A 25,770-nucleotide genomic window follows, 5' to 3' on the forward strand; every position below is an offset into this window, starting at 1 on the left:
GCTTGAGCAGAGATAAGAGATTGGAAATATGTTTGTTTGCCAGAATCCAGAGCACTACGATAAGAGTTGTAGATAGTCTTATATGTGAGGAAGTCACATGGAGTACGAGATTTTCACCACTGACGTTCTACTTTACGTGAGAGTTTTTGTAGATGCCTTGTTAAGTTAGAATGCCACGGTTGATGTCTAACTCTATGTGGTGTATGATGGGTAGCTTAAGCTACTTCATCGTGAACTTTTTCTAGATTCTAGTTTAGGTGTAATGCAGCAGTCTCAGGAGAAGTGAATGTAGAAGTTGGTGAGAGTCGTTGTTGTAGAGAGGTAGATAGTTGTCGAAAGTTAATAGCATTAATATTTCTGCGGGTTTTAGTAGGATTGGTTGATTTCAATGACATTGAGGTTGATGTAATAGTGGAAAGTGTGCAGGTGATAAGGTTGTGATCTGAGAGAGGGAAAAAAGCATTAGTGAAATCAGACACTGAGCATAGTGTGGGAAAAACTAGATCAAGGCAGTGGCCCTCCTTATGGGTAGAGGAGTCAGTCCATTGGGAGAGGCCAAGAGAGGAGGTAAAAGAGAGTAGTTTGGAGGCATGAGGAGATTGTGGACTGTCAATGGGGATATTGAAATCACCCATAATGATGGTGGATATGTCTGAGGATAGGAAGTGAGGGAGCAAGGCAGAAAAATGTTCCAGAAACTGTTGGGGTGGCCCAGGCGGGCGATAGATAGCAGCAACTCGCAGAGAGAAAGGGGTGAAAGTCCTGATACAATGTACTTCAAATTATGTAAATGTGAGTGATGGTACCTGTGGGAGAACTGTGTAAGTGAAAGATTGGGAGAGTAATATTCCTACCCCACCTCCTTTACTATTACCAGGCCTGGAGGTGTGTGAGAAGTGTAGGTCACCGTGCGAAAGTGCAGCAGGGGAGACAGTGTCTGATTGTGTGAGCCATGTTTCTGTTATTGCCAGAAGGTTGAGGTTAGTTGAAATAAAGAGGTCATGGATGGATGTTAACTTATTGCAGACAGAGCGTGCATTCCATAAGGCACATTTTAGTGACTTGGAGGGTGATGGGAGGCATGTGATGTTTATGAGGTTAGCTGGATTTATAGTTCGTTGTGGGCTTGGCATGTGGGTCAGGCCTGGATTTGGTGATATGATAGGCAGCAATATGTACAGAAGGATGAGCTGCAGGGAGAGTAAAGGATGTAGTAGCCTTAGAGATGATTCCATGGAGTGAGAATTTTAAAAGTAGTTTTTGATACATTGTTTTTGTTCTAAGCATTCAAAAATATACAAAACATAAACTACTGTTAAGGAATGATATTGTAATTACCTGGTCTTAGGTGTTGTTCAACGTTTGTTCAACTGTTTTTTAACTGTTACATAAATTACACTTCGTGTTATAATACACTTAGGGCCATATTCAATTTGGGAGCGAAAAGTCCATACTGGACTTTTCGCTCCACATCGCAGGTTTTCCGGGGATAAAGTATCGGGCATGTGCCCGCTTTATCCCCGTATTCAATTAGAAATCAACTAAAACAGGAGCTGGCGGAAAGGTAAGTATCGCCAAAAAGCGGGAATTTTCAAGAAATATTCCAGGGACCCCCCTAAAGGTGTCTAGACATGGGGGATCACCATGTGTACCCCCAATATTACCTGCTGAAGGAAGTTGGGGTTTCTAATAGCCACGGCAGGTGCATATTTGCGGCTATGAAGAAGGGGTGAAGAATAGCACTTAGATTTTTTTTTTTTGTAAAAGTAACTATTCCTATCAAATTTGGGGTACATGACAATAGGGGGAAACATTTTTATAAGTCCCTAAAATGATTTTACAAATTCTGCAAAAATGCACCTGCCGCTACTCCCGCAATGAAGAAAACACATGCCGCATACTTGGGTACCCCTCTGAATATTAATTTGGCTATTTTAGAAGTGTGTTCCCTATTTTTTTTTTTTTACCCCCAATATTAAAGTTAATTTTTTGGGGCGTACGTTTTTTTTTTACTTTTTTTGACACAGTTTATCTTTAAATGACATTCCCAGGGGTGAAGGCTATTTTTTTTAAGCCTGCACCCCTAAACCCCAATTCTGAACTTTTTTTCGACATGTAAAACATGGTGAAAACTTATCCCCGTTTTTTTTCAAAGACTTTGCGCACCGGCGAAATATCTTTGAAATTGAATACAGGGATAATTGAAATATGTGAAAGTGACGTCATCTGCGATAATTTAGACATGCTACAGCTGAGCACAAATGCCCCACTAATCAAAGAAAAAATGTAGCACTGGGTTTGATTAAATACAAGCAGTATCCTACAGTAAACTAGGGGCCTGATTCAGACCCACTTGCGAGCGGCTGTCCGCTCGCAAGTGGGTCGATGGTGTGCACTGCGCATGCGCACGACGGAGGGAGCTCCGTCGTGCGCATGCGCGCGACGAGCGAAGGACTTTCCTTCGCTCATTGTGTTTGATCAAAGGGGGCGTGCTGTCGATGTTGATTGACAGCACGCCCCCTTTGGTGGGCGTGCCGGGGGCGTGCCTCCCAGACGGGGGCGTTCCCAAGGGAACGCCTACCGTCAGAAGCCGGCCCCACTGACATCACTAGTGATGTCAGTGGGAGTGATTTTGGCTCTGATAGAGCCAAAATCACTCCGGGCCTTGCAGTTGAGAAACTCAACCGCAGGCTTCGGCTCGCAGTGCCGATGGTCGCGATGGTCAAGACCATCGCGACCATCAACCTGCACGCTCGTATAGGCTGTGGGTGCTGACCCACAGCTATACGAGCGTCAAGGAGGACGCTCCATAATTATGGAGGTGGGCCCTGATTCAGAGCGAGCGCTCTGGTCAGAGCATCCGGCTCTGAATCAGGGCCTAGGCTCCACTGAACAACATCCCCCACCCAGGTAATACCAATTATAATCAAGTCATTACATCTCAATCTTTGCTAACAGAGATAAATTCCATGACACAGAAATGTAAGTAACCTAACAATATGTAGTTTGCAAGATGGAAATGGCTTACGTACTTTTTAAAAAAAACAGCTGATCTCAGTGAGACTGTATTGCAAAGCAGTAGTGAGAATGTGCCGTTTGAGAATGGATTACATACTTTAGGGATGTGCTATGCAAAACCTCTGACAAGTGTTTTGGATTTCAGGGTTGTTTTTTTTTTAAATGATAAAAAAACAACTAAAATCATGTAATTATTGCAATCCAAAACACAAAATTTGTATTTAAAATCCGAATTCAGAACCATGGGAAGATCAGAACTGTGACTCACATCTGTCCAGATCTCCTCAAATCAGGAGATCAGACCCACGACTCAGAATTGTCCGGATTCATGAAATTTGGGTAGATTCGGATTTCTGGGGAACTGAACTGCACATCTCTATTCAAAGTACTGTAAATGTGTAAAATCTGGGCAACCAGCAATGTGAACCTTATAAACATTAGTATTATGGATTTAACGATGATGGCCATTACGATGGCTTGTCCTGTATATTGTACATGACCTTATAGACCTGAATTAGCTTACTACCATAGTTAGAATATTAGAATTGAAGAAGCTCTTTATCTCCTTAGTTCTACAGTGTAACACCAAGGGGAGCTTTTGAAGGTCACTGTGGTCTACACAATACCCCTCACTACAAGTTTATAGATCAAGCAGCAGAAGATATTTAGGGGCATATTTATTACATCCCACATTTTTAATGCATTTGTCATGTGACAATATCACCCCAAATTGCAAATTAATATTTCACTTCAGGTGCTGGGAACAAGCTTACAGAAAAGCCCTGTACTGGCAAAGGGTTAGAAGGGTAGAGACCCAGCGAGCGTAACGCACATGCCTGGCAGTTGGGTCGTGCATGTGCCAGGTGGGGTTGCAAGTGAGGAATCTAGTGGATCCTTCTTCAAAACAATGCAATATTGTAGCCAGTATTCACCATGTGAAGATGGAGTTAGCTACTGGGGCCAAGATCTGGACTGCTTTGCACTCTAGAGCTGGGTATATCTGAAAATTTAGCAGCCTCCATACAGGCTGCTTTTGGAGGGATCTGCTGCAGTCCGATGTGTCCTATATCTGCTGCAGTCACTCCTTTATACTAGGGGTGTGCACCGGCCACTTTTCGTGTTTTGTGTTTTGGTTTTGGATCTGGATCTTTCTTCGTGTTTTGGATCTGGATTGGTTTTGCCAAAACCACCCTTCCGTGTTTTGGGTTCTGGGTTTTGTGTTTTGGATCTGTATTTTTTTTTAAAAAAGCATAAAAACAGCTAAAATCACAGAATTTGTTGGTTTCTCTGCTCCTATGCTATTATTAACCTCAATAACCTTAATTTCCACTCATTTCCAGTCTATTCTGAACACCTCACACCTCACAATAGTGTTTTCATGTCCAAAAGGTTGCACCGAGGTAGCTGGATGACTATGCTAAGCGACACGAGTGGGCGGCACAAACACGTGACCCATCTAGGAGTGACACTGCAGTGGCAGACAGGATGGCAGTTAGAAAAACTAGGCCCCAAACTGTACATAATGCAAAGAAAAAAAAGAAGTGCAAGATGGAATTGTCCTTGGGCCCTCCCACCCACCCTTATGTTGTATAAACAGGACTTGCACACTTTAACAAATCAATCATTTCAGCGCCAGGGTCTGCCACACAACTGTGGCTGAAATGATTGGTTCGTTTGGGCCCCCACAAAACAAGCTGGCAATTAATGTGTCCCTGCACAAACTGGCTCTACGGAGGCAAGATGTCATCCTCATCCTCCTCATCCACCGATTCCTCACCCTCTTCAGTGTGTACATCCTCATCCTCACAGAGTATTAATTCGTCCCTGCTGGAACCACAGGTCCCTCTCTACGTTCTGGAGGCTGGTCTCCCTGGAAGAGTTGATAATTCATTTTATGAACATCATCTTCTCCACATTTTGTGGAAGCAACCTCCTACGCCTTTCGCTGACAAGGTTCCCGGCTGCACTAAACACTCTTTCGGAGTACACACTGGAGGGGGGGCAACTCAGGTAAAATAGAGCCAGTTTGTACAGGGACCTCCAAATTGCTTCTTTTTCCCGCCAGTACAGGTACGGACTGTCTGACATGCCTACTTGGATGCTGTCACCGATGTAATCCTTTAACAGACAGACGCACGCTTGTCGCTGCTGCTTTGAGGATTCAAGTGCGGCTACAGCCCACACAATTCACAAAGACAGAAAAAAAAAAAGAATATTTTTATTGTTTGTGGAGCACACTTTGAGGGTTACACCACCCTTTAACAGACAGACGCACGCTTGTCGCTGCTGCTTTGAGGATGCAAGTGCGGCTACAGCCCACACAATTCACAAAGACAGAAAAAAGAAGAAGAATATTTTAATTGTTTGTGTAGAACACTTTGAGGTGTCACCACCCTTTAACAGACAGACGCACGCTTGTCGCTGCTGCTTTAAGGATGCAGGTGCGGCTACAGCCCACACATTTCACAAAGACCGAAAAAAAAAGAACAATATTTTAATTGTTTGTGTAGAACACTTTGAGGTGTCACCACCCTTTAACAGACAGACGCACGCTTGTCGCTGCTGCTTTAAGGATGCAGGTGCGGCTACAGCCCACACAATTCACATAGACAGAAAAAAAAAGAACAATATTTTAATTGTTTCTGTAGCACACTTTGAGGGTGTCACCACCCTTTAACAGACAGACGCACGCTTGTCGCTGCTGCTTTGAGGATGCAAGTGTGGCTACATCGCACACAAGTCACAAACACATTAAAAAAATAGTTTTTTATTTTTTGGAACACTTTGAGAGTTACACCACACTTTAACAGACAGACGCACGCTTTTCGCTGCTGCTTTAAGGATGCAGGTGCGGCTACAGCCCACACATTTCACAAAGACCGAAAAAAAAAGAACAATATTTTAATTGTTTGTGTAGAACACTTTGAGGGTGTCACCACCCTTTAACAGACAGACGCACGCTTGTCGCTGCTGCTTTAAGGATGCAGGTGCGGCTACATCGCACACAAGTCACAAACACATTAAAAAAATAGTTTTTTATTTTTTGGAGCACTTTGAGAGTTACACCACCCTTTAACAGACAGACGCACGCTTGTCGCTGCTGCTTTAAGGATGCAGGTGCGGCTACAGCCCACACATTTCACAAAGACCAAAAAAAAAAGAACAATATTTTAATTGTTTGTGTAGCACACTTTGAGGGTGTCACCACCCTTTAACAGACAGACGCACGCTTGTCACTGCTGCTTTAAGGATGCAGGTGCGGCTACAGCCCACACATTTCACAAAGACCAAAAAAAAAAGAACAATATTTTAATTGTTTGTGTAGCACACTTTGAGGGTGTCACCACCCTTTAACAGACAGACGCACGCTTGTCGCTGCTGCTTTAAGGATGCAGGTGCGGCTACAGCCCACACAATTCACAAAGACAGAAAAAAGAACAATATTTTAATTGTTTGTGTAGCACACTTTGAGGGTGTCACCACCCTTTAACAGACAGACGCACTCTTGTCGCTGCTGCTTTAAGGATGCAGGTGCGGCTACAGCCCACACAATTCACAAAGACAGAAAAAAAAGAACAATATTTTAATTGTTTGTGTAGCACACTTTGAGGGTGTCACCACCCTTTAACAGACAGACGCACGCTTGTCGCTGCTGCTTTGAGGATGCAGGTGGAATCTAGACGGGATTTGGAACCGAGGACACACTACCTCCATCAATTGTCTAAATCCCACTGCACTAATGTCGGATACCGGACGCACGTCTAACACCAACATAGCAGTCAAGGCCCCAGTTATACGTTTTGCTTCTGGATGACTGCTGTCGTACTTCATCCTCATCGCTAGGGACTGTTGGAGGGTCAATTGTTTAGTAAAAGTAGTGATGTTCCTACTTCCTCTCTGGGATGATGAACAACTCCCAGCAGCAGCAACAGCACTAGGAGGAAGAGGTTCTTGATCTTTCCCTATTTTATTTTTATCGGAGAAAGTTTGGTCCTCCATTTATGTTATATTGATATATATACGTGCGGCTAAAGCGCACACAAACACAGAAAATATTATTTTATTTTTGCTGGAGAGTAGTGCACTTTGTGGGTTACACCACCCTTTAAGAAATGAGCCAGCCGGCTCTTTACTTATGGGACACAGGCGCACGCTTGGCGCTGCTCCTTTGTTGATGCACGTGCAGCCACAGTGCACACAATTCACAAACACAGAAAATAATTTTTTTTTTGGTTTGGACTGGAGTGTACTTTCGGGGGTTACAGCACCCTTAACGGTCAAGCCAGCCGGCCCTTTACTTATGACACAAGCGCACGCTTGGCACTACTTTGTTGATGCACGTGCGGCTACTGCGCACACAATTCACAAACACAGAAAATAATTTTTTTTTAGGTTTGGACTGGAGTGTACTTTCGGGGGTTACAGCACCCTTAACGGTCAAGCCAGCCGGCCCTTTACTTATGACACAGGCACACGCTTGGCACTACTTTGTTGATGCACGTGCGGCTACTGCGCACACAATTCACAAACACAGAAAATAATTTTTTTTTGGTTTGGACTGGAGTGTACTTTCGGGGGTTACAGCACCCTTAACGGTCAAGCCAGCCGGCCCTTTACTTATGACACAGGCGCACGTTTGGCACTACTTTGTTGATGCACGTGCGGCTACTGCGCACACAATTCACAAACACAGAAAATAATTTTTTTTTTGGTTTGGACTGGAGTGTACTTTGGGGGTTACAGCACCCTTTAACGGTCAAGCCAGCCGGCCCTTTACTTATGACACAGGCGCACGCTTGGCACTACTTTGTTGATGCACGTGCGGCTACTGCGCACACAATTCACAAACACAGAAAATAATTTTTTTTTTGGTTTGGACTGGAGTGTACTTTCGGGGGTTACAGCACCCTTAACGGTCAAGCCAGCCAGCCCTTTACTTATGACACAGGCGCACGCTTGGCACTACTTTGTTGATGCACGTGCGGCTACTGCGCACACAATTCACAAACACAGAAAATAATTTTTTTTTTGGTTTGGACTGGAGTGTACTTTCGGGGGTTACAGCACCCTTAACGGTCAAGCCAGCCGGCCCTTTACTTATGACACAGGCGCACGCTTGGCACTACTTTGTTGATGCACGTGCGGCTACTGCGCACACAATTCACAAACACAGAAAATAATTTTTTTTTTGGTTTGGACTGGAGTGTACTTTCGGGGGTTACAGCACCCTTAACGGTCAAGCCAGCCGGCCCTTTACTTATGACACAGGCGCACGCTTGGCACTACTTTGTTGATGCACGTGCGGCTACTGCGCACACAATTCACAAACACAGAAAATAATTTTTTTTTGGTTTGGACTGGAGTGTACTTTCGGGGGTTACAGCACCCTTTAACGGTCAAGCCAGCCGGCCCTTTACTTATGACACAGGCGCACGCTTGGCACTACTTTGTTGATGCACGTGCGGCTACTGCGCACACAATTCACAAACACAGAAAATATATTATTTTTTTAGCACTTGGGGGGAGCACCCCTGATGGACAGAGCACCCCCTGGACAACACTACAGCACTCCTTTAGGACTGGGACACTGCACAGGACTTTGGAGTGGACACAGCCCCTATGGAGAACTGACTGCACAACACAGTCCAGCCAGCCCCTATGGACTTTGAAGTAGTGGACACAGCCCCTATTAACAACAGCAGCACAGCACAACACAGCCAGCCTGTATGGACTTTGAAGTAGTGGACAACAGCAGCACTACACTACACTACACTACACAGCCCTAACTCCCACCCTCCCTCTTCACTGTCCACAGCCGAGTGAGAAAATGGCGCCGACGCGGGTACCTTATATAGGATCCAAAACCCGCGAGACTCGGAAGGCGGGATGATGACGTTTTGCCTCGATTTCAGATCCGAGTCAGGCGGGAAAAGTCGAGCCTGACTCGGATCGGACTCGGATCGGGGGGGCTCGGGGGGGTTCGGATTTCAGAAATCCGAACCCGCTCACCCCTACTTTATACAGTACATTGTAGGGAGGATTAATTTTTGTGCATATCCTCCAAAAAGTACTGTTTTAGTGGGATTTCAAAATATGCCCTTTACACTACTGCCGTGGACTCTTCTCAAACCACTGATACCCTATCAAATCAAAAGTAAGCCACAGATACCCAGGGACACATTAAAGGGCACAAGGGCCTGGGGCTGAAAATGGCCTAATGTGAGAAGTGGAGGAGGTGTGGCCAGTACTGTATGGGTGTAGCCAGTGCTATATAGACATGTATCTCCTTTATACTACCAGCCCCAAAGTCTCTGTAAATATGTAAAAGTTTAAAAATTGCATAATTTTGTAAGGAAAATAGAAATACTTATCATTTATGGCCAACCATGTGGCCAGTGGTTGATCATCAGTCATGGACATGGCTGCTGTGCTTCCAAACATTCAGCAGGTTACTGATTGCTGGCTGTCCCAATCAGAATCCTCAAAAGAACCCAGCTGGGTTCAGGCTAAATATGAAATAAAATCTCTCTCAGGTGTTACCACTAGCCTCCAGCTCTGATGACGACTAGAGATGAGTGGGTTCGGATCTCAGATATCCTAACCCTCCCGAACTTAGGGGATCCAAGTCAGATCTGAGCCAGCTGACTCAGATCTCAAAATGAAGCAAAACATCATCATCCTGCTGTCGGATTCTCGTGGGTTTTGGATTGTATAAAAGGTCCCACAGTCGCCGCCATTTTTCATTCCGGCTGTGGAGATTGAAGAGGGAGGGAGTTGGGAGCTGTGCATAGGGGTTGGCTACAGTTGTGTTGTCAGTCACTCGGGCTGGCTGCTTAATGTCCATAGGGGCTGGCTGTTGTCCATATAGGGGATGCCTGGCTGTTGTGAGGTTGTCCTGTCCATAGGGGCTGGCTGTCTGTTGTCCATAGGGGCTGGCTGTCTTTTGTCCATAATCTATATAGGGGCTGGCTGTTCTCCTGTCCATAGGGGATGGCTATAGTCTATAGGGGCTGGCTGTCTGTTCTGCTGTGTTGTCCAGGGGGTGCTCTGTCCATCAGGGGTGCTCTACACCACCAGTGTGAAAAAAAGAAAAATATATATTTTTTATTTCTGTGTGTGCATTAGCCACACTTATTATCAGCAACGTAGGTGCGCAGGTGTGCTGCCTGTGTCATTTATCAAAGGGCTGCTTCCTAATTCAGGGGTTCTCTCCCCCCAAAGTGCTCCCCAAAAATTAAAATATACAGGTATATTTTGTTTCCCTGTGTGTGTGCATGTTAACAATCCGCACTTATCTGCAATGTAGCTGCACTAGGGGTGTTTCCCGTGTCATTTAATTCAAGGGTGCTTCCCCCCCTCCAGTGTGAAAAAAATAGCCACACCTGCCGCGTTAAAAAATAATACCAATTTTTTGTGTGTGCTTGTTAGCACACCCCCAGTGTGAAAAAATAAAAACAATATTTTTGTGTGTGCATGTTAGCCACACCTGCCATGTGAAAAAATAAAACCAATTTTTTGGTTGTGTGGGTTAGCCACACCATCAGTGTGAAAAAATAAAAACAATTTTTTTTTGTGTGTGCGTGTTAGCCACACCCCCAGTGTGAAAAAAAAAAATTGTGTGTGCGTGTTAGCCACACCATCAGTGTGAAAAAATAAATCCAATTTTTTGTGTATGTGTGTGTGTGTGTGTGTTAGCCACACCCCCAGTGTGAAAAAATGAAACCAATTTTTTTGTGTGTGCATGTTAGCCACACTCCCAGTGTGAAAAAAAAAATTATGTGTGTGGTTGGTTGTGTGAGTTAGCCGCAACTCAGCTGCACTATAATTGCTTGGTGACACTGCAGTAAGACCGCAGTGAGTATGGAGGACAGACACATGACAGGAGAGCAGGGGCCACATACCAGTCTTGCAGCTGCCGGCAGCAGTCATGATGACGATGCAAGGCCGTCAACATCATCTATGAAGGCTGGTGCACCAGGGCTTAAGTTAGGCCATATAAAAAAATCAACTTTTGCCCTGTTAAAGAAAAAAAAATCTAAAGCTTTAGAGAAACAAAAAATTGTCTATATGCCATTCACTACATAAAGTGGCAAGGAAAGGATAATTATTTATGACTGGTGGTTCTAGTGATGGTTTAAGCCTATATGCTTGTAGGAGAGGTACACAAAACATGTAAAATTGTTAAGATGAGTAAGACACTGGAACCAACTGTGTGCTCTGAAAAATCACAAATCCCAGAGGAGAGTACAAGTGTGTCCGCAGTTGCCATGTGTAAGCCTGACCATTCTAATACTGTACTTGAAGAAGATCCTCCTTCCACCATTGGTGTGCCCGCTGCAAATGTGGGGATGAGCAGCACAAGTCAACATGCTGATGTAGAAATCGAGGATGCTTCTTTGGAATTGCACCAGGAGGATGAGGAGGATATTTATGTAGTTGGTGATAACAACAAGGATGATGAGGATGTTGATGATGATGTTGATGCCGAGGATGTTAGTGTAAAAACTGTAAATCAGGCAACAGTTGTTGCCCATGGTTGGAAAAATCCTATTATTGGCATGCCTGGGCAAAGGACCAAAAAATCAACATCTCATGTGTGGAATCATTTCCACCCAAATCCAGACAACCTTTGCCAAGACATTTGTAACCATTGCCATGTAACAGTGAATAGAGGTAAGGACCTTAACCATCTTGGAACCTCCTCCCTGTTACATCACTTGCAGCGCATTCACCAAATTGGAAAGGGTATTAAAACTTTGGGGATAAAAAAAACTAACAGCAATCAGTCCAGTATCATCTAGCTGCTCCCTTCTATCTGGATCCAAGCACCTGCAATATCCACCACCAACACCTGCATCATCATCCACATCTTCATTCGTGATCGGAAGTAGTCGTGCATCCAATATCATAAGGACTCACTCCTCTCCTATCTGTTGTTCCCCAGAAGGATCCTTGAGTGTTACGCCTACTGCTGTAGCTATGAGTGGATCTTCAACCCAGAAGGGGACCAGGAAGAAGATTACTTTTAGTAGTTCAAGTTAAACCAAACAATTGACTGTCACACAATCATTTGCATTGGCAAACAAGTATGACAGCAAACACCCTGTTGCACAGTGGATTACTGATGCCATAACAGCTATGCTGGTATTAGATGTGCATCCAGTATCCGCCATTAATGCAGTGGGTTTTACACAGTTAATGGAGGTCCTGTGTCCCCACTACCATGTCCCTTCTAGATTCCACTTCTCTAGAATAGCAATTCCCAATCTATACAAGGACATTAAAAAAAACCTTATTAATGTCCTCTGAAATGCCGTTGTGCCCACTGTCCACTTAACCACAGATATGTGGACAAGTGGGACAGGGCAAATTAAAAATGACATGACTGTGACAGCCCACTGGGTAGGTGTATTGCCTCCAACAGTGCAAACAGCAGCAGCATCATCAGACAAATGCCAGCTCATTCATTGGCAGGCTACTCTGTGAATCACCGGTTTCACTAAGAGGCATACCGCTGATAACCTGGAAATCATTGCAAAATGGCTTACCCCACTTGGACTCTCCTCGGGATTTGTGATTTCTGACAATGCCAGCAACATTGTGCGAGTATTACATGTGGGTGAATTCCAACACATCTTATGTTTTTCTCACAAAATTAATTTGGTGGTGCAACATTTTTTTTAAAAATGACAGGGGCATGTAGGAGCTGCTCTCGATGGCCCGAAAGATTTCTGGATATTTTCGGCATTCCACAACTGCATATCAAAAATTGCAGCACCAGCAAGAACTGTTGAATTTGCCCTGCCATCAGCTGAAGCAAGAGGTAGTAACTAGGTGGAATTCTACCCTCTATATGCTTCAGTGGATGGAGGAGCAAAAAACGGCCATCCAAGGCTACACTATGGCCTATGACATAGGGAGAGGAGTGGGAATGTGCTTTAGTCAAGCGCAGTGGAGAATAATTTCCATGTTGTGCAAGGTTCTCAAACTCTTTGAACTTGCCACATGTGAAGTTAGTTCAGACACTGCCCCTAGTCATTTCCCTAATCAGACTTTTGCAAAAGCAGCTGGAGAAACTGAAGGAGGAGCCGAAACAGAGTGATTCCGCTAAGTATGTTGGACTTGTAGAACAAGCCCTTCATTTGCTTCAACAGAATCCAAGGGTCGTCAATCTCATGAAATCAGATCACTATATTTTGGCGACCATACATGATCCTAGATTTAAGTCATAACTTGTGTCTTTCTTTCTGACGTACATAAATCTGAAAAGATGCAAAGAGCTGGTGGTGAAAAAAATGGGCAGCTCAAGTGGAATGTGACATGGCAGCATCTCCTCCTTCATTTTCTACAGCTGCCAGGAAAAAACTACATTTTCCTAAGAAACCCACTTCTGGTGGTGATGCAGATCAGTCAGCAAAACCTAATGACATCTGGTTGCGTCTGAAAGAACTGGCTACAATGAGTGACATGTCTACCATGACTTTGTCTGATAGGGTCACCATTCAGAGAATGATGGATGATTATTTTAGGGATAGCATCCAAATAGGCATGTCACTTAGTCCTTTTCACTACTGGCAGGAAAAAAAGGCAATTTGGAGTCCCTTACACAAACTGGCTTTGTTGTACTTAAGTTGCCCACCCTCCAGTGTGTACTCTAAAAGAGTTTTCAGTGCAGTTGGGAACCTTGTCATTGATTGTCATAGAAGGTTACTTCCCCAAGATGTGGAAAAGATGATGTGCATCAAAATTAATTACAAATTCCAAGCGGAAGACCTTTACTAGCACTTAAGTCCAAAAAACACAGAAGCATCTGTAATGGTGGATTCCAGCGGGGACAAATTAATTTTGTGTGAAGAAGAGTTGCACAACAGTGACATTCAGCCATGGGTTCTCAGCCCTCAAGGCTGCTACATGGCCCAAAGGCTGCATACTGCTTTCATGGCCCAAAGGCCACCTGTCACTCCTCACCAGCACTCATGGCTGTAACAGCCACAACTTGCCAAGGCTGTTGCAGGACTGGTTCCTTCCTAATCATAGCTCTGTATTCCATTACTACTCAGCCTAGAGGCTGCATCAACAATTAACTATCAACTATCAATTCTTCAGCCAGTGGCTGCACCAATTATTAAGTATCAACACTTCTTTCTTCAGCCAGTGGCTGCACCAATTATCAACTTTTTTTACTTCAGCCAGTGGCTGCACCAACTATCAACTATCAGTTCTTCAGCCAGTGGTTGCACCAATTATCAAGTATCAACTCTTCTTACTTCACCAGTGGCTGCGCCAACTATCAACTATCAATTCTTCAATCCTCAAGGGGTACCCCAACTATCATCTTTGTACAGTCCTCAACTCTATTCAACTCTATTTATCACTCAGTTTTGAGCCAACTAGCTGGATGCAATCTTTTGGCCCTTAACTAGATGAAAAAATCAATATTGTGAGCTGTGAGGTGGTCAACATTGACTGGAAACGAGTGGAAACAAATGTTACTGAGGTTTATAATACTGTAGGCACAGTTTATGTGATTTTAGCTGTTTTTATGATTTTTTTAAGAAAAAATCCAGATCCAAAACCAAAACCAAGAAACAAAACATGGAGGTAAGGTTTTGGCGAAACCAATCCAGATCCAAAACTAGAGGAGATACAGATCCAAAATCAAAACACAGGGGTCGGCACACATCTCTACTGTTTAGTGTGTACTATTTAGCAACACCTCCACAAACAAGACCACTGCATTTCTATTAGATGTATTAACAAAAACCTCCGCCAGATCAAAGATAACTTTTAGGAACTGTGTAACTTGATTCTACATTAATCTTCCATCATAAATTTTCTTGAGAATCAAAACATTAAATAATAAATAAATTAAAAACGAATCAATCCTTCCCTCCTTTTCCTGTCTTTAGTCCATAAACATATTCCAACTTCCTTGGGACTCTGACCTAGTTCTTGATTAATGAAAACATTCTTGGTTTTTAAACTTCCTATGGAGTTATATAGTCAATTAAACTGCCATCCTGTCCACCACTGCAGTGCCACTCTGTGCCATATTGGAGGCTGAACTGCCACACGTTAGTGCTGCTCACTGCTGTCGCTTAGCTTAGTCAGCAAGTTAGCTCGATGCAACCTTTTGGCCTAAACTAGATGAAAATCAGCTGTGAGGTGGTCAAAATTGACTGGAAATGACTGGAATTTTTTTTATTGAGGTTAATAATACCATAGGAACAAAAACAGGCCCAAATTATGTGATTTCAGCTGTTTTTATGATTTTTTAAAAATACAGATCCAAAACCAAAACAAAATTAAGCTAGGGTGGTTTTGTAAAACCAAATCTAGATCCAAGGAGATACAGATCCAAAACCAAAACACAGGGGTCGGCGCACATCCCTAGTGCTGACCCCACTGTTTTGGTTTTGGATCTTTTTCCATCTGAGTGTGGCCTCCGATGTAAATTATGAAGCCTCTGTGTGTGCAACCACTTTCACTGACACATCCACGACACTCCCATAACAGGCTGGTGCATTTTTTTCATGGTTTAAAAGCCACCTCCCAGTCACCGAGCAGGAATGTCCAGCCCTATTCTGATCAGATGGCTGTATCTATAGTGGGTGCAAGGTGTGTGGTGCACATGCGCCCCTGGGTCCAGGGGGTCCCGCACTGCACACCCTGCACCCATAGACTTATACTTACCTGTCCATAGTGCTGCCAAGCCAGCACTGCAAAGCAGCAAAAATCACTGGGAAAATGGTGGCAGCCCTTTAACTGGTCACTCGCACATGTGCAGTACTGCTTTCCCCCGGGTACCCATTGCGGGCACCATTTTCTTGGAGACCTGCGCATGCGCAGAAGATTCTGGCACTAAGCCAGAATCTACTGCACCGCGGGACCACCGGAGAGAGGAGAGGCCTGCACTGAGGGCCTGATTCAGAGGTGGATGCTCTGAAAGAGCGCTCGCTCTGAATCAGGGCTTTTTTTTTTTTTTGGGTGCAGCCTCCTGGCCATTCGCATAGCTGTGGGTGACCACCCACAGCTATTGCGAGTGGCCAGGATGATGGTCGCGATGGTCAAGACCATCATGACCATCGGGCTTGCAACTAGTCCCTTGCGGTAGGGTCTCATTGTCGCAAGCCCCAGAGAGCTTCCGGCTCTAATAGAGCCGGAAGCTCTCCCACTGATATCAGTGGGGCCTCCCACAAACGGCAGGCGTTCGCTTGAGAACTCCTCCGATTGTGAAGCCACCCCCCCCGCCACATCTACAAAATGGGGTGAGCTGTCGATCAACATCGTCAGCTGCCCCTTCTGTAGTGAGCCACGGAGCGAGTGCTTTTGCGCTTGCTCCGGGGCTCGCGCATGTGCAGTGTGCACGCCGTGCTTGCGCACTGGCACACCATCGACCCACTTGCGAGCGCTATGCGCTTGCGAGCGGGTCTGAATCAGGCCCTGAGTCTGCACATGGGCCCCCCCCGCTCTTAGGGGCATAGGTATCAAAGTCTGATGTGAGATAAAATTGTGAAATATACAGTATATCACCAACCAATCAGCTCCAAACTATCATTTCTTAAACACAGCCTGCAAAATGTAAGTTAGAAGCTGATTGGTTGGTGATATATATCTCACAATTTTACCTCCCATCAAGCTATGATACATATGCCCCTTAATACACCCCTGATTCTGATACATCTCTGATACCATGCGTCTCAATCGCAACTGCGCCTCTGTGCATACACTCGGTGTAACGCATGCACTGGTGGAGTATTTAGGGCTTTTCACTCACGCACAGTAACAAAAATTCAATCAACTCGGTGAACATCGGCAATGTGCGTGACACTAAATCAGGCCCCTAAGCCTTAAATTACTAATCTCCAATTTGCTAGTCCTGGTGTGATTATGGCAACAAAGGGCTGATTCAGAGGTGGACGCAATGTGACATTCACACAGATTAAGTGATTATTTGCCATTGTGCGTGCTTGTAAGCCGCATTGCAGACGTGCAGCAATTGTTTTGTAATTACGCTCACACAGAGGATTCATTCGCCAAGTGAGTGACAGGTAGTCAGCGTTTGGGGGAGGTAATGGGGGTTGCTTATAGAAATGCAGGCGTGTCAGTGCTTTCAGTGGGCGTCTCTAAGTACTGAGCGGTGAGAGGCTCATTAGAATATTTTTGCAATTGCGATCCGTGAGAGAGCACAGCTGCGATGGCATTTGTGTCCATCTCTGAATGAGGCCTAAGGTCACTAGATTTATAGTAGCAACTAGTTTTAATACAAAAGAAACCCGGTATTGCCTTAAATCTAGTGGCTACAGTGCCGATGTCGCACCGGGACCTGGAAATCGGAGCCTAGGACATTTGGGCCGTTGCACTATAATTCTCGAGATCATTCACATTCTCTGCATTGAAGAACAAACATTGCCATCTGTAATATGCTGCGGATTCTGTTATATGACAGCAAAATGAGATTAAGAAAATACAATAAATTCTCCTCCATCTGTATTCTGATTTCACATCAGGGTGGCATCTCAGGAAAAGATTTTGTTGTTAGGTTACAACTTGTGTGATGTTGATATTACAGTAGCTTAAATATTACAGGAGACCTGACCATGCTGACCCACAGGGAAGACTTCAGCCAGATCTTAGGATCTCCCTTTAGTTACAATATTATTTTGAGATGCTGACATGGGGGAATACACAGAAGTGTGATTGTCCTAAACTAATTCTGCTTAATACTTTCAGGTGTGCTGTGTAAGAATAAAAGAAGCCGGTAAGTACAGAACCGTATACACAGCAAAAAGGCAGCCAGCCATCTCCCTCCTTCCCCCTGCCATCTACAGTACAACTCAATCTTACTATAGCACTCTATGTGACAATGGGGGCGATTCAGCAAGGAACACAATTGCACAGCTGCACGCAGGCTATAGATATGATGTATGCACGCAGGTTATAGATATGCTGTACTGTATGCATGCAGGCTATAGATATATGATGTATGCACGCAGGCTATATATATGATGTATGCATGCAGGCTATAGATATGATGTATGCATGCAGACTATAGATATGATGTATGCACGCAGGCTATCAATATATGATGAATGCACGCAGGCTATAGAAATTATGTATGCACGCAGGCCATAGATATATGATGTATGCACACAGGCTATAGATATGATGTATGCATGCAGACTATAGATATGATGTATGCACGCAGGCTATCAATATATGATGAATGCACGCAGGCTATAGAAATTATGTATGCACGCAGGCCATAGATATATGATGTATGCACACAGGCTATAGATATGATGTATGCACGCAGGCCATAGATATATGATGTATGCACGCAGGCCATAGATATATGACGTATGCACGCAGGCTATAGATATGATGTATGCACGCAGGCCATAGATATATGATGTATGCACACAGGCTATAGATATGATGTATGCACGCAGGCCATAGATATATGATGTATGCACACAGGCTATAGATATAATGTATGCACGCAGGCCATAGATATATGATGTATGCACACAGGCTATAGATATGATGTATGCACGCAGGCCATAGATATATGATGTATGCACGCAGGCCATAGATATATGATGTATGCACGCAGGCTATAGATATGATGTATGCACACAGGCTATAGATATGATGTATGCACGCAGGCCATAGATATATGATGTATGCACGCAAGCTATAGATATGATGTATGCACGCAGGCCATAGATATATGATGTATGCACGCAAGCTATAGATATAATGTATGCACGCAGGCCATAGATATATGATGTATGCACGCAGGCTATAGATATGATGTATGCACGCAGGCCATAGATATATGATGTATGCACACAGGCTATAGATATGATGTATGCACGCAGGCCATAGATATATGATGTATGCACGCAGGCTATAGATATAATGTATGCACGCAGGCCATAGATATATGATGTATGCACACAGGCTATAGATATGATGTATGCACGCATACCATAGATATATGATGTATGCACGCAGGCCATAGATATATGGTGTATGCACACAGGCTATAGATATGATGTATGCATGCAGGCAGCTTTGCAAATCTGTCTTTGCTAATATCAAAATGCAGCAGGAGGTATATGACAGCCCCTGCTGCATTTGCGATCCCAGCACTGTGACGGAGGTCGCAGGCTGTGATCACCATCACTACCATTGGTGGTCGATGGTCGCAATGGTGGACAGCACAGGGCCGCAGGCCAGCTGAGTAAGCTTCATCTTACTCAGGCTGGCCATCTTGCGAGGTCAGGAAGTGTATCCGCCACATTTTGCCACTCCCAGAAAATGGTGCCCTCACCCCCGCACCACCCTTTAAATGCCGCTTCAAAGACATTGCGTGCGACTACGCAGGACCCATCCTGCACATTTGCAGAATGGGTCCTGCGCTCACGCAGATCCCCGATAATCGTGCAATGCTGGATCAGGCCCAATGACAGAATTCGCACAGATGACTGAATCAAACCAACTTTTAATATGAAACAAAGGAATTATTATATTTATAGAGGGACCATTTTATACTCTATGTGTAATTATTAAAATATTAGTTTAAAATTACATATTTAAACAAGTTTAAAAAAATGTAAAACAAAATCCAAATTAAAGGAAAATACATCATAAATAGATTCTTCATCCCCAGAGAGATTTTTAAATGATGTTTTATAGTTTGAAAAGTTTATAAAGTATTGATCCAATATCCCTTCAGTTTAAGAGGGGAGGGGCCCATGTGCAGTCGCTGTGCAGGCCACTACCTCTCTAGTGCAGGCATCCCTTACCAAACCCACTCCAAATACTTAAGTATTATATATGGATGCCGGCTGTGTGGTGTTTGCTTCGTTGGATCTGGGGGCCCCTGTACCCCACACACCCTGCACCCATTATAGATACACACTGGTGCTATTAACCAAACCAGGGGAGGTTATATCTGTATACTGTAGTGAAAGCATCACTTCCTCTTTTACCCTTATCTTCCTATAATATCTCACACTCCAATCCCCTCTGCCCACACTCACATACAGTTATCTCTTTATCATCCTACAGTGGTTCTGAGATGCAGATGGACATCACCGATCCGCCCGATAAAGGTAATTATAACTCACACACACACACATACTGTACTCTTCCTGACTCGCCCACACTAAGGATACCACAGGCGGGCAATTACCATGGAAGCTGACACAATGCATGCATAAGCTTGAAATTCTAAGAATTTTGATGAATTTTGATGAATTTTGATGATTTAAAAATAAATATAAATCCGCACAATAGCTGCTATGGGTCCTTATTATTTTAAAGAGGGATCTCTGATCTTTCAAACGTGGATGCACCCGTGTGCACAGGGGATATTGGGGTCTTTTTGTTATGATAAAATATCAGAAGTGAGAGTCGCTCCATCACCTGCTTAGTACTACACCCATCCCCTCGCGTTGCCTACTCTATCACATCTAATATGCTTAGTACAGTGCTCGCACACCAGACCCACCTGCTCCTCCCTCGCTGCCCTCTCCCGGCTCCATCACCTGCTTAGCACTGCACTAGCACATCTGATCCTGGTAAAATCGGGTAGTGGATACGCAGCATTACTCGATTACCAAATCTGCATCAGGCACTCAGTGTATAATTAATTGCAGGGCAAGCAGCCATTGCCTGTGTCCTCGGGAGTATATATTACATATGATAATATAAAACTGTATAATTCATTTACAGATGATGGAATGATTGAAGAAATGCCATACTGCGAGATTAGCGCTAAGGTAAGAATCTATTATGTATTCAATTAAGACTAAGGGGCCTATTCATCAACACTAAAATAATGTTTTTAAGGACATTTTCCTTAATTAACGTTATTTTAGTATTCATGAAGCCACTTGGCACAGGAGATATCACTGATATCTCCTTGCTAAGTCCCCCTGCGTTAATTTCCACACTCCCTATACATTAGTACATTAGTATGGGGTTATGGAAATTATGGTATTCATCAAATTCCGAAAATTGTGAATTATGAATTTTCGGAATTTGATGGAGTTACTATTCGCCACTGTGAGGACAGACTTACCTGCTTCCAGGTGTGCAGGCCCCCCGGAGTCTTCCTCCGGCGCTCTGGTGCATTCTCTGGCTCCGTCTGCAATGCTGACATTATGTTCTACCAGCAGAACACAATAAAGTTTAGAAAAAAAAAAAAGTTTTTTTTTTTTTCTAAACTGCACTATGTGCTGCTGGGAGACCACATGCCAGCATAGCAGGACGGAGCCGGAGGCGCTGCAGCGGGCAGGTAAGTGCGGGACCGCAGCTGTAAGTAGTGCTGCGCATGCGCTGGGTTTACAATTGTAACAGCGCATGCACAGCACGGATTCCAGCTGCGGTAAGTTAGAGCAGGCAGGGAAAACTATCTATTTCCGGAAAAGCTGTCATCGCAAAAATGACAACTTTTCGGAATAGATAGTTATAGGAAGGAGGAATGATGAATCCTCCTGTAATTAGGTAGAACTCCATGCGAGTTCTAAACCTAATTACCTCCCTCGATATATTAGGAATGATGAATAGGCCCCCTAAATCATTAACTGTATAACTCAGGAGATATCACTGATATCTCCTGGTTACAATTCTCCCCCTTATAATTTCCACAGTCCCCATACTTTAGCAAGGGGACCTAGAAATTATGTAATTCATCAAGTTCCAAAAAAGCATGGATATCCTTAAAACCTGGACGGTAATGGCGGGATTTGGGAAACTCTGCAATATACAATGAATCCTGGAGGAAGCAAAAATAAAAATACAGACCATTCTACTAATACTGTAGCTTGGACTAATAGCAATACAACTTGTGTGCACATATAAAGCTAAAAGTCCTTTTATGCAGGATAAATGTAAAATAGTTAAAAATGTAGTTAGCAAAGCAGTCTGGGGGTCATTCAGACCCGGTCGTTAGCGCCGATGCGCTCGGACCAGGTCGATGGCCCCCCACAGAGCATGCGCACGACGGCGCCGGCGCCGTCGTGCGCATGCGTGAGACCCGCTACGACCGACAGCGCCGGTCATAGCGGGTCTCGATCCAAAGGGGGCGAGCTGTCGATGTTGATTGACAGCTCGCCCCATTTGGAAGGCGGGCCGGGGGGTGGCAGCCCAAACGGAGGCATTCCCATGGGAACGCCTACCATTTGGGGGAGGCCCCACTGACATCACTAGTGATGTCAGTGGAGAGCTTCCGGCTCAGACAGAGCCAGAAGCTCTCCGGGGCTTACGACAAGGGAGACCCTACTCTAGGGTCTCATCGTAAGCCCCAATGGTCAAGACCATCGCGACCATCACCTTAGGCGGTCGTAAGGCTGTGGGTGTTAACCCACAGCCTTACCACCGCAAAGGAGGACGTCTTGAAAATTCAAGAGGTCCTCCCCTCATTCAGACCGACCGCACGCTCTGTGCGACCGGCTCTGAATGAGGTCCTCTGTCTGTAAGATTAGGCTCCTTTAAACTGATAGGAACACAAGGCATCCAAAAGGCACTGAGGTTAGTGGTCAGCGTGAGCCATCGCAGCTGCGATATTTCATGGATAGCAGTTGTGAAAGTTTACTAATGACTCACTCGCCATACAGTGCTTAGAGATGCCCACTGAGAGCATCTGACATCCGCCGCTCACACACAAAACCGGAAACATGGATCGCAGATCAGGTGGCCATCAACCTTCTGAGCAAGTCTAAGCTGCCGCAGACACAGAGGGTCTCCAGACATGCAGAGGGCTCTCCTGCTGCCAGCAAGAATGCAGCGGCTAATTTATGCATGCCCTGAAAACAGCGTTTAAGTGGTCAGACATGCCTGCGTTTCTCTAACCACCCCCGTTGCCTCCCCCAAACGCAGACTGTCTGTCACTTGCTTTGGGTGTAAATTCTCTGAGTGTGTGATCGCAAAACAATCACAGCGTCATGCGTCTTACATGCATGAGCAATGGCTGACAATGGCTCAAACTGCGTAAATATTGGCTTTGAGTGTGGATCTGAATCAGTCCTGGATGGCTCCTGAGAAGCTCTCTGCCATTGCTAGTTGGCCTCATCCTTCTGGATTGAAAGCAATCCAGCGAGTCCTGGGATCCTGCAGTATTTTCAGGCAGTTTATCAGGAATTGTTCATCTGTAGTGGCTCCCATCACAACACTCACCAGGAAGGAACGAAATGCCAAGGTTTGTCCTCTTGAAGCTGAGAAGATGTTCTCTAGTTTGAAACAACTCTTTACTTTACATCTATTCTGAGGGAACCAGATTCTGACCAGCCTTTCTTCCTAGAAATTAATGCTTCTTCAGATGGGTTGGAGCTGTCATCTAGCGAAACTATGCTGTAGGGAGCAAGGAATTGCTGCCAATAAAACTTGCCTTGCAGGAGTGGCAGCAGCAACTGGAAGGAGCAAAATCTATAATTATAATAAAGTTTTAATGGTTGTGTCTCTACATAAAAATGTTTTTGGAGAAATAGACCTAAGGAAAAAATATTTTGCAGAATTTTTCATTCCAGCATCACGCAAAAACTACGGGATGAATTTGGATTGTGTTGTCAATAAAATATAGCTTAGTCACCTCGATAGAAACTGCGGTATGTATTGTCTCAATGTGACATCAGGGAGAGGAGCAATAAAGGAAAAACCAGACACTCGGCATGTGCATTGTGCAGGCTCCTCAAGCCAAAAATGACTAGATGTACAGTATATAAATATCATTTTTAGGGGACAAATATACTTTTAGGGACTGAAGAAGCGGCTCAGCAAAAGGGGCGTCTGAAGTAGCGTGTACCCACTGTGCACATTCGGTGACCTGGAGGAGGCAGCAGCACAGCTCAGTCCCGGTATCACCCATTTCCCATATCTTTCCAAGCTAAGGCAGAAAACAGCAGAAACCATACTCATATAAAGAGGATAATGGGAAAGGCTTCCTCATCTTAACCTTTGATAAAGCTGTGACTGTACACAGTGAAATGCGTCAGCTACTGGTTGATTCACCTTCCACTACCTACCACCCGGAGGAACCTATCCTCACTCCATCTATACCGGTGTTTTGGACAGCTGTCATACTACCTGCAGACCAGCCCTGTGCCATAGGGGACTATTCTAATTGCAAAAGTTTTGCCAGCGTTGCTAAAGGACCCCATATTATCATTTGGTCACTGAAACTGGTAATTATACATATATGCTGGATACATTCCTTTATAAACACCAAAAAGATCACTTGTGACTATGGACTCAATCTTGGATATATGCTCCTAAATTAACCATACTGCTTGGGACTGAATATATTCGTTTCTGTTAACTGGGTGCTTTTCACTCATTATTTTTTATTCTTTATTATTGTGCTGATATAGTTTCATCTACACACATATATGTGCTTTTTATTGTTATGTGCTCATGAATTTTCTTGAGATTACATTTTGTATTGACTGTGATATATGTACACAGTTATTATTTAGAGAGCTGTTTTTTTTCTATCAAACTATGGAGACAAAAATGATTGGAATTTGCACAGGCTCCTCAAGCCCAAAGTTACTATATGTGTATAATTATATATATATATATATATATATATATATATATACACAATATATAAATATTTTGCACACCCCAAATGCAATGTATGCATATATAAATACATACAGTAGATATATATATATATATGATACAACAGGCTTGCACTCCTATCCATAACTTGCAAGGCTTGCACTCCTATCCATAACTTGCAATCGCTCTGGGTGCCAGTCCAAAATAACGTCACATCTGTCATACAACCAGGACGGCACTCCTAAAGACTTATCAAATGCAAAGAAAAACGAGGCAGACACAGCAGTGTCGATTTCAACGTTTCATGATGTAAATCATTTCGTTAGGATGAAATGATTTACATCATGAAACGTTGAAATCGACACTGCTGTGTCTGCCCCGATTTTCTTTGCATTTGATAAGTCTTTAGGAGTGCCGTCCTGGTTGTATGACAGACATATATATATATATATATATGTCCAACAATGCCCCGGCACTCACTGGTAACTGGCAGTACTTGCGCTGGTGCCCTCCTAGGAACAAGGCTGTTCCAATGCATAGACAAGAAAAACTGGTGGCACTCGGTGTCTGTGTAAAAATGTACTTCTTTATTCCAACGGCGTTTCGGGCCAATGCCCGTTATCAAGGATATACAGAAAATGGTCACATCACTTGCAAATATACCCAACAATCAAGAACGGAATGTTGCTCACCTGAGCCGCGCAGTTTCCCGACTCTCACCAGTCCAGCGCCCCACGAAAACTGAGACGCTTCATAGTGACGTCATATGCCGCGCTGCTCAGGCGACCATCACGATCTCCCCTTTCGTTGCCTTGGCAACCTAAAAACAACATAATAAACATTTTTATTACACAATCATAGACACAAATCTAATACATAAATGTTGTACTAATAATCAGCACTATGCAAGCTCTTTTTCTCCTTACTGTAACCACATTGAGGTGAATCATGTTCAGGATAGCCCGCTTGCCAAATCCTTCCTCATATTTACTAACAATGCTCATATTAGGAATCAGCAGTGATATTAACACTAAGCCTTAGTTAGGGGGTTATGTTATTTATAAAAATGTTATTAATAAAAATATTATTCACAAAAAACAGTGGAGGCCAAGTGTCTCATTGAGGCCTTTTGGGGCCATGGTATCAAGCCTGAAAATCCACCTGGATTCCGCCTGCAAT

General features: G+C 44.1%; 1 protein-coding gene across 1 annotated transcript in view; it reads left to right on the forward strand.

The window, feature by feature from the left end:
• LOC148506848 (uncharacterized) overlaps nt 1–25,770 on the forward strand; it is an 82,881-nt gene that overhangs the window by 51,490 nt on the left and 5,621 nt on the right. Inside the window, exons 6-8 of the mRNA XM_088446093.1 lie at nt 17,752–17,779; nt 20,098–20,141; nt 20,764–20,810. Coding sequence (XP_088302219.1) covers nt 17,752–17,779; nt 20,098–20,141; nt 20,764–20,810 — 119 coding nt within the window. The remainder of the gene's footprint in view (nt 1–17,751; nt 17,780–20,097; nt 20,142–20,763; nt 20,811–25,770) is intronic.

The sequence above is a fragment of the Taudactylus pleione genome, unplaced genomic scaffold (assembly GCF_031769625.1).
Source record: "Taudactylus pleione unplaced genomic scaffold, aTauple2 ptg000393l, whole genome shotgun sequence".
NCBI lineage: Eukaryota > Metazoa > Chordata > Amphibia > Anura > Myobatrachidae > Taudactylus > Taudactylus pleione.